At 30.2% G+C, this 10,955-nt stretch overlaps 1 protein-coding gene across 1 annotated transcript; it reads left to right on the forward strand.

Annotated features, from left to right (window-relative positions):
* The first annotated feature begins 323 nt into the window (after positions 1-323).
* On the forward strand, positions 324-10,230 carry LOC149390567 (uncharacterized). The gene is made up of 15 exons (XM_089619806.1): positions 324-535; positions 625-746; positions 867-926; positions 1,483-1,602; positions 1,743-1,862; positions 4,410-4,551; positions 4,624-4,794; positions 6,071-6,232; positions 6,302-6,408; positions 7,407-7,497; positions 8,687-8,828; positions 8,955-9,111; positions 9,288-9,404; positions 9,626-9,752; positions 9,961-10,230. Exons 1-15 carry the CDS (start codon positions 350-352, stop codon positions 10,228-10,230), a joined length of 2,094 nt encoding a protein of 697 aa, XP_089475932.1. The 5' UTR covers positions 324-349.
* Positions 10,231-10,955: the final 725 nt, after the last annotated feature.

Consider the following 10,955-nt stretch of genomic DNA (forward strand, 5'->3'; position numbering starts at 1 on the left):
AAAATCCGCTGGTTAATATATAATAATAAGAAGAAAGAAAATTACACGATACGCGATTCCCTTAAGAAAGTTACCCCGTGAACCTAAACTGACCAAACAAAAAAAAGAAAGACAAAACGGTGAAGACAAATGAAAGATGGTGTCACAAGAAAGTGAAAGGCGTAATTGGTGATTCCTGTCTTGTCTTCTAGTTCAAGTAAAAGTAGGCCGTAGAGCACATCAAAAAGACTCTGCTGCCTAGCTATTATTTTTATTTTATTATTTTGACAGTTTGATATGTATCCCCAACAACCATTTATCCCACGACAATTTAACCAAATGACTTTCACCTAAAACTTTGCAATTCCCAATGGCACAACAAAAAATATGGTCCTCATTTGGCGTTGTTGTGACAACACTTGTTTTATTCAAAATGATAGCCAAAACCAAGTCTCTCCACCTTAAGAAATTGCACAAAACTCCCATCGACTTCAACAAAAACGAGAACGATGACATGCCGTATCTATCTCCGCAGCTGAACATTGAAGATGAATATGTAAGGTTTGTTTCTTATATACAGTCGTTTGATCATAAGTTCTTGGTTACTTAATGTAGAACAATGGATTTTTTTTTTCTTTTACATAGGTTGAAATTGACAATGGAATATTGCAAGTTAATTTGTCAAAACCGGGTGGAGCGATAACTGGAATCCGGTATAACGGCGTCGACAATTTGCTTGAAGCTCTAAATCATGAAACCAATAGAGGGTATATGTTTTCTTCGCTTTGATATTATGGCCATTTCCATTAACTAAATACATACATGTTGTAATTTATGTTTTCTCTTCTTCTTCTTTTTTTTTTCTTTTTTTTTTTTGGCATTCATAGATACTGGGACCTTGTTTGGATTGGAAATGGAAGTACTGGAAAAAAAGGATCGCTCGATCGGTACACATGCCTTTTCGTTTCCTATCTTCTTGGTCATATCTCTTCAATTTAACAGGTGCAGAAGTAGCAAAGGGTAGTTCGCAAGCACAGACATATAAAATGTTTTTAATTGAAAATTGAATTCGAGTAAAATTTTGGTACAATATGCTTTATAGCTATGATACATAATTGAGATTTTTCATACCATTAATTAGACGATACATAATTGAGATTTTTCATACCATTAATTAGACTGTATATCTTGCTGTACAATCATTATAGAAATACTTACTCAGTAGTGCTAACTCAGCTAAAGTGTTAACATGTTTTTACTTGAAAATTATGTGTTTATAGACATTTAAGTAAAATTATAAATATATTTAAGATTTGTCATTAATTGAGGCACATATAATATAAATTGAATCAGAATCACTATAATACATAGAATTCAATGCAAAAGGCCAACTGAACTGGAGGAAAGAAATTTTAGTAAAAAATGTATTATTCATATGATATTTGATCTTTTGAAATTAAAGTTATTTCTCTTACGCAACTATCATTTTTGATAATTATGCAGGCTTGAAGGCACAGAATTTAAGGTAATATATGAAGACAGTGAACAAATTGAAATTTCATTCACAAGAATGTGGAATTTTTCCCTAGACGGAAAACAAGTTCCTTTAAATATTGACAAAAGGTAACTGTCAGGCTACTTACTTTTTAATTTAATAATTGGTATAACATTTATCTAATAGATTGGGTAATAATTACTCCAATCTTCTGTCAAAAAAAAAAAAAAAAAATTACTCCAATCTGTTTTATCTTCGTGTGATTAAGATTCATTATGCTTCGTGGTTCGTCGGGCTTCTATTCATATGGAATATATGAGCATCTTGACGGATGGCCAGCTTTCAACCTCACAAACACCAGAATTGCCTTCAAACTCAGGAAGGACAAGTAAGTAACAACACTTTACCAACATTGATTTGCATTTCATCATACTACCGCATTTCATCACTTATTTGTGACATTAAATACCTGAAAATATATAGGGTCTTATCTGAAAAGAAGATATATATATATATATATATATATATATATATATATAAATTTGTAATTATTTATAAAATATGCGTTGAACCAATGAACAGGTAGTTTTTATATTTTTGTTAATTAATTTACTTTACCAAGTTATTTAAATGGTTAGTATGTTAAGATAACGCATATATGCATATATGCATATAGACACACATATATATATATATATATATATATATATATATAAATTTGTAATTATTTATAAAATATACGTTGAACCAATGAACATGTAGTTTGTTGGGTTTTTGTTAATTAATTTACTTTACCAAGATATTTAAATGGTTAGTATGCTAAGATAACGCAATACTTCGTGGGTTCTATAGTTCTATAGTCATTTAGAAATTTCAAATTTGCATAATAGTCAAGTTTGATGAATTATAGTTAACTAATCATTGATTTTATTAACAACTTGACAATTTTGTCCAATAATTTCCATCTTTTGGCAATTAATCAACGGGAGTTATTTAAGAAAAATGATAATTAATTATTGTTAATAGAATCAGCGATTAGTTGATTATAATTAACCAAACATTGATTATTCAACAAACAATAAATTTAATGTGGCTTAGTTGGTTATAAATTTCTTATTTTATTTTGTTGTGGGAGATATTGAACTTTCACAATTAGATGATAAAAGTTATGTTATTAATAATTATTACTTTCAATAAAACAAAAATTGTCAATGAATTCTTTTAGAGGAAATTAATAACTTTTCAAAACTTATTTCACAAATGGCGCTCAAAACGTTTAATCCCATAAAATACTTACTATCTCCAGTTTAGAGGACAATGTTTAAAAAATTATGGACATATTTTTTTTTACAACACTACATATTTTAGAACTTTGATTTCAAGTACTATTTTTATATGGAAAAATTGTACAAAATAGTCGTTTGAAACTTATTGACTAGCAAAATAACCAAAGTTTTAATTTTTCAGCAAAGTGGTTAAATTTATGTTTTCAAAATTTTTTTGACAGCCAAGATTAAAATTTTTGACGATTATTATATGCAATTTTATTACTTAAAAAATTAATATTGGGGTCAAAATTTTTTATGAAACCAGATTGTTGTACATTTTGGCTAATTCACTAAATTAAGATAAAGTTTGGCTATTTTGCAAATCTATAACTTTAAATTAGCTATTTAGATACATTACCCTATATATTTACAAATATACCCAAAATATTAATCTCATTCAAATTTTCTCAACATGGTGCTTTTAATGCTACGAATACGGACAATATTTGATCATATTGGATGATCTGGATGATTTTTTAAACAACTAGACTTTTATACCATTATAAGTCTAAGGAAGTTTACTTTTTAGTTTTTATGAATCGAGCTTTAATAAGTTTGTTATATATATATATATATATATATATATATATATATATATATATATATGTTTTAAATGTCTTGCTATTTTTATTCCCGTTATCTATGCCTTTTATGAATCCTAAGCTTTCTATGTCATTTTTAAATGTCTTGCTATTTTTATTTACTTGTCTATGTAATATTGTGACTTTTATTATAGTAATTTTTAATTAATTTTTTTTTCTTTATAATATGAGCTGTATTTGAATTAATTTTTTTTTTATAATACATTAGTTTATATATACACAATATGTATAAAATTGTAACAACGTTAAAAAGTAAACATTTTACAGAATTTAAGTTTCAAAAGAGACTTATGCATCATGGATAATAGAGATGAAATGCGAATTTGGAGAATGAGTACCGTCTTGTTAAAGTATCATGGAATTCCATCTTAAGAATTAATTGACAATAAAAAGAGTAACTCGTGATCTTTATGAGTTATTGGTAGTTCACATTCACCTTCAATATAAGAATATTTCTAACACGCTCCCTCAAGATGACGGCTCTTTGCGTTCGATTATCTTGGGTCGAATCTCAACGATTGGATCGAATACCCGTAATTTGAACTTAATAGGCTCTGATACCATGTTAAAGTATCATGGGGCATCTTAAAACCAACTGACAATGATAGGAGTAACTCATGTCCTTAATAAGTTCTTATTAATTCCCATTTATTTTTAATGTGAGATTCCTAACACATCTTCATATGCATCTTTAAAATTGAGATGCATCTGTGATAGTCCTAGAGTTTTTCGATGTAATAAAAAAAAAATCCAAAAAGTTTTACTGGAAAACTCACTGTCGCAAATTATCTATATATAGACGGTTAAATACTATGTCATCGACATTATTAATAGATTAATGGGTAAAGAGGTTGAAACATATGTCTCTTTTGATTACACACACTCATGCTCATTCGTCAGCTGAAGTTGAAGACTCCAACTCCACTAGATATGCATGTATAAGTAGAATGCACAGTTATCTACATGACGGTGATCATGGATTGTATATATATTGCATATGTTTAGGTTTCACTACATGGCCATATCAGAAGATAGACAAAGATATATGCCATTGCCGGATGATAGAAAACCAGGAAGAGGCGAGGCTTTGGATTACCCTGAGGCAGTCAAACTTATCAACCCCATCGAGCAAGAGTTCACAGGAGAGGTACACTCTCTCTCTCTCTCTCTCTCTCTCTCTCTCCAGTTTCTTATGATCATCTAATGAGATGTGTAATAGGTTGATGATAAATACGAATATTCACGCGAAAACAAAGACAACCGAGTTCATGGGTGGATTTCAACTGATCCCTCCGTCGGCTTCTGGCAAATCACTCCAAGTGACGAGTTCCGATCTGGTGGGCCCCTCAAACAATGCCTCACCTCTCACGTGGGACCAACCACCCTCGCGGTTAGTCATATTAATTGTGAATAATATAACATTACTCAAATTTTAGATGTAGTAAAGTTATATATTTCAACTATTTTTGTAGTAAAGTATCGTAAAAAGACGTTTTTAACGCTGATGACACTAATATAACCAGGATGCACCTGTATTAGTGTTATCAATGTGCTTATGGATACCAATTTTCATACAAATGTTGTGAATTTATCCAAAATGAACTAAACAAAATCTATTGTAAAAGTAACTCATAACAAGTGTTTTTTCAGGGTTTAGCAAACAATCCGTAAACACAAAATGGTAATCTTAATTGAATGTCATCTTGTAAAATTCTTAAAATCTATATTTTTTTAAGATTTAAAAGTCTATTTAAGTATTGAGTTTTTTGTTTTGTTTTCTAGTTTATACCCATCTTTTCCTTTACAATACTAATATGAAGTCGAACAAATTTCATACGTCATCGAATCCATCCTCAACGAGAATAAGAATTGGTTGTCAAAACTTTTAACCGACACCCAAGGACGAAGCCAAAAATTAAGCCGAGGGGGGCTAACATAGCACGTAATATAAAATTATAATATTATAGCTATTTTTTTTTCCCTAAACTTGATAAAATGATAGATTTGTTTGCTATTTGAATTGTCTAGACTAAACGTGAAATCTTAATATTTTAAAATGATGAAAAATAAATAAACTTACATCAGCAACATAGATTTGTGTTTATTATTATCTGTATTGATTTTATCCACACCTCTTTTTTTTTATGTTTAAAAGAATCACATGTATGTTGTCTACACGTATAATTATCGAACGAGTCTCATATATAGAAAGAAAAGAAAAAAAAGATATGAAAGTAAATATGTCCGAGGGATTATATATGAGGTCTGATGAGTAAAGTAATTTATTTTATAAATACATATACATAACTATAAAGTACTAATTATGAATATTTTATTTTTTTATAAAAAATATATTATTGATCACAAGACTACCTGCATGGCTTCGTGCCAGCCGACATCGTGAAATACTATTTATAAAAATATTATTATTTTTCTAGGACTACATATTTTTCAGTTTAGCGTGAAATAACTAAAATTTCTATCTTCATTATAAAAGAATGGGTATCAAGCCTAAAACTCCCACCACCAACATGATTAAAATGATAACTCAAACACGTGAACCAGTAGCGACAAAAATTATTATCCAACATTGAGTCTTATATTTCAATGAATAATATGTACAATTTACCATTCGTGGAATAAATATATGCCGGGTTGAATACCAGATATTCCACAGCACGCATTATTCAGGAGAGGATTTGATCATGAGTTTCGGACAAAACGAGACATGGAAGAAAGTATACGGTCCAGTTTTCACTTACGTAAATTCTCTGTCGGATGAAGAAAGCGATCCTCTTCAGCTACTCTGGGAAGACGCTAAAGATCAGGTTCTACAAGTTATCTGAAACGTATATACATTTTTGTGAGTCCTCATATAACATGTAGTTTTTCCTCAGATGGAAATTGAAGTGCAAAACTGGCCATATGACTTTCCACAATCAGAAGACTTTCCTTGGTCGGACCAACGTGGCAACATAAGTGGTAGATTACTAGTTTCAGATAGGTATATACCCTACTTTATGCTCTAATATAGAAAATGAAACGTTTGGTGTGACAATAGTCAAGTATAGAATACCAGCTTTTGGAACTACACTACTAAATTGTTATAAGGGAAAATAACACATTTATACCCTGTGTTTTAGTGAAATGTCGAGTTTAACCTTCGGTTTTCAAAAATGTCGAGTTCATACCCTCTGTTTAACTAAAATGACGAAATTATACCATCCGTTTAATTAAAATGACGAAATTATACCCTGAAATAGACAACAGTGTCACGAATATTCTTTTTATTGACTTTTCATTGACGTTGGCTATAATATTTATATATAAACACCAATTATCTTTATTCATTCGCACCATATATGTAATTTATTTAAAAACTAAAAAATAAACAACAGTCTCTTAATCGTGAAGAACACAGAAAGAGGCAAATGGGTAAACATCGATAGTTGATAGTCATCAAAATCGCATATTCGAACAGAGAATCCAGGATTTAGAATTTCAATTCGAACACGGAATGAAGTCATTTCTTAGGAGGTATGAGTTTTATTATTTAATTTCAATTTAAGGCTATTTTTATTTCAAAATTGAAAATTTGTAAGTTAGGGCACTGATTTAGATTTGATTTGGTTTTTCTTATATAAGAGATAATATCAATGAAAGGGAGATTTGTGACGCTGTTATTCATTTCAGGGTAGAATTTCGTCATTTTAGTTAAACAGAGGGTATGAATTCGACATTTTTGAAAACCGAGGGTTAAACTCGACATTTCACTAAAACACAGGATATAAATGTGTTATTTTCCCTTGTTATAATTAGGTGACGGCCTATTGTTAAAGATTGGTTGATATAGCACGTTTTAATTAATTTTTTTTTTTTTTTTTTTTTTTTTTTTTTTTTTTTTTTATCAAGTAAATGTCACGTATGTGTGATTCTGGATGTTTTAATTTGTAGATGTTGCACATTTTACTTATTTATTTAATCTACGGAATAATGGAGTAGGTATGTTAGCAATGAGCAAATATGTGCCGAGGGGGGTTTTGTGGGGTTGGCAGCGCCCGGTGAGGTCGGATCTTGGCAAAGAGAAGCCAAGGTAAGTATGCTTCATTTTATACATTATATATATATATATATATATATATATATATATATATATATTTTTAAAAATTAAGAAAGTAAAGAAGACGAGTGGCTAACTGAGAAGAGTTCGAGTCGCGGAGAGCGCAAAACTGATAAAAAAATTGCAAAGCATTAAGAACATCAGATCTTGCCAGTATGGTTGATTCTCTCTCATACAATTTATATATATATATATATATATATATATATGTGTGTATATATACATGTATATATATAAAAAAAATTAGCTTAATAAGCTACCGAAAGTTTAAAAATTGCTAGATTTGGGTATTTTTGTCCTTTTTAGTGCCATAAATAAGTTGAGGTGACTATTCACAAAAAAAAAATTATAAAAGTGCCTGTTTATTTATTTATTTTTTTATATTTTTGAGTGCCGTAAATAAGTTGAGGTGAAAGATTAAGATATAAATCTGACTATATAGTTAAAAGACCCCTATACAAAAAAATTATACACAAATGGCTATTATATATATAGATGAAAAATTACATGCACAATTATATGTGGTAAGTTATAGATTTTCTAATACTAGACTTAATTATTAGGGTTATTAAGCTATATAGCCACACGGATATAGTGGATTAAGATATACCCCACCTTTAGTTAATTTATTGTAAATAGCCAAGTAAACTTATTAACAGATTAATAAAAGACTTATTTAACACAGTCAAACATATATTTTAGGTAGTTAATAGGCTGCCACATATGCAAGTTGACTATTTACAAAGTATTTACCAAAGGTTGGCTAATTTACAATTCCTATAGTTTAGGTGGTTTATGTAGCCAATTTTTTGTAATTATTATCATACTGCACATGGTTAGAAATTTCACATTGAAAAGCAAAGCATGAGAACTAATAACAGTTACTCATTTCCAGAAGGAACACATGATATGTCACACACAAGCTAAATAATTCATTTTGTAATACTTTTCAATTTTAATATATAATCAATGTCAAGAATGCAGAATCTGCTGAATTAGCAAACAAATCATAAGAAGTTCAGAACACTTAATATGACAAGTTTATGTGTTGATTTATTTTAATCTCATGAACAGTAATTGTAAATCCTATTTATTTTAGTTCTACATTTTCTCTTCAATGTTTGTATACTCACATTTTTTTTTAAAACATTTTAATCTTAAGGGTTATCAATTTTGGAGCAAAGTAGATGAGACTGGCTATTTCTGCATCAACAATGTAAGAGCAGGAGAGTATAATCTTTACGCATTTGTCCCGGGTTTCATTGGCGATTATCGATATGATACTAAAATTATAGTTACTCCAGGTAAGAGTTAATCTTGGAAGTACCAAAAAAGAAAGAAGAAATTCATTATCTAGCATATATATATATATATATATATATATATATATATATATATATATATATATTTGTAATGTCACACACAAACAGGAAGCGAAATTGAGATGGGAGATCTTATTTACGAGCCACCAAGAAACGGCCCAACATTGTGGGAAATCGGCGTTCCTGATCGCTCAGCTGCCGAGTTTTATGTTCCCGATCCGAATCCTTATTATATTAACCAGCTCTATGTTAATCACCCGGACAAGTTATATATAAACCTTCTACTAATTAATATTTCAATTTTCATATTATTATTTTCTGTCAAATGAAATTGTAATGAAATCTAAAGTCGCTCACAAATTTCTTCGTTCGTTCGTACATAATGTACCTTAATTATCGTAGTCATAATTATTGGTTATTTTTCCTTCTAATGATCGGCAGATTTCGGCAGTACGGACTTTGGGAAAGGTACGCAGAGTTGTATCCTCACGAAGATTTAGTTTATACGATCGGCGTCAGTGATTATAGTCAAGATTGGTTTTTCGCTCAGGTCCCCAGGTTCGATTTTCACTAAAAAATTTATACATTAATAAAAAAAAGTAAATTATTGGTTTCCACTCGATCACGAGCAGATAGTTTACGTCACGATTGTTTGTTTCGTTTTATTCTACTTTTGTATTCATAATTATTGTGTTTTGATTCTGAAAGACAAAAAATAATTATATGCCATGTATTCAAGGTTCATTTGATTTATTATAGGTATTATTAATTGTTTACAGAAAGATCGATAATAGGACGTACCAAGGAAGTACGTGGCAAATAAGGTTTAACCTTGACAACGTGGAAGAATCCCAAACCTACTTTCTACGCATAGGACTCGCAACTGCACATGTATCTGAATTGCAAGTAGGTTTATCATTATATTTTGCATGTATTTTTTTTTTATAGGGAAATTGAAGGTTTCACTAGATCACTTGTACTCCCCGCAATTTAAATAACAAAAATTAACATTTATTCTTTGGTTACCCCTAATGTAACTCGGAAATAATATAATCAGCAATATAGGCTCTCTTCATTAGTGCCAAGTTTTTAAAATAATTTCTTATTTCTTTAGGTTCGGATCAATGACCCAGAAGCAACTTCTCCAATATTTAGCAGTGGACAGATAGGAAAAGATAACACCATAGCGAGGCATGGAATTCATGGTCTCTATTGGCTCTACAACGTAGCCATTCCCGGTTCTCAGCTCGTTCAGGGATATAACACTATTTACTTCACAAGAACTAACAGCATTAGCCCTTTCCAGGGAATTATGTACGACTATATTCGTTTAGAAGCTCCTCCTGATGATTTAATGTCTAAAACTATCCCAGGACTATATTAATAGTTTGTCATTATTTTTTTAATAATATTATTCTAATGATAATAATTATAATAATAATATTATACTCTCAAATTTCTAAAGAGTTATAAAAGGATGTGTCTCATTTGCAAATTCTGATCCTCTGCCCCTTTATGGTGTCTCCTTTGGTGTCCCTTTAATCAAAATAAGTTATTTTAATAATTAATTAAAAAATTTAATTAATTAATTAAATAAAATGATGACATGTCTTATTTTGATTGAAGGACACCAAGTGAGACACCAAAAGGGGAAAGAAGATCCGGGTTCTTCATTTGCTGTCTAAATTAATACAATCCATATCAATTTAATATATAATGATTCAATGTTCCTTTTTCTTCTTTTTCAAATCATACGATCACTCTGATTAGGGTTTATGCATCAATCCACAAAAGAATTTTTTCTAATAAAGGACATACGATCGAGGGCATGCGTTTGGTTGCATGTCTGCCCATAACTATACTAAATTTGGTATTTCTTCGTCTATGAACAAAATTTGGTGGCCAAAGACTCCTAATTTTATTTGGGTCTTTGTCGAGGGCATTGTTGAGAGGAAGAACAAGACTATCCAAGAAATGGCTCGTGTCATGCTGCATCCGAAATCTCTTTCTTATCGCTTCTGGGCAGAGGCTGTTAACACAGCATGCCACATTCAGAATCGTGTGTCCATTCGTCCTGGCATGTCCTGCATCAGCTATGAAATTTGGAGG

This window comes from Urtica dioica, chromosome 7 (assembly GCF_054948205.1).
Source record: "Urtica dioica subsp. dioica isolate 48M chromosome 7, U.dioica_male_clone48M_v1_H2, whole genome shotgun sequence".
NCBI classification, from domain to species: domain Eukaryota; kingdom Viridiplantae; phylum Streptophyta; class Magnoliopsida; order Rosales; family Urticaceae; genus Urtica; species Urtica dioica.

Bases quoted from the DNA above. Each gene is read 5' to 3' on its own strand.
- LOC149390567 (XM_089619806.1), top strand. From the start codon at position 350: ATGGCACAACAAAAAATATGGTCCTCATTTGGCGTTGTTGTGACAACA. The intron at 6,233-6,301 runs GTTCTACAAGTT...GTTTTTCCTCAG, and splicing joins GGGAAGACGCTAAAGATCAG to ATGGAAATTGAAGTGCAAAA. The intron at 9,405-9,625 runs GTTCGATTTTCA...AATTGTTTACAG, and splicing joins TTTTTCGCTCAGGTCCCCAG to AAAGATCGATAATAGGACGT.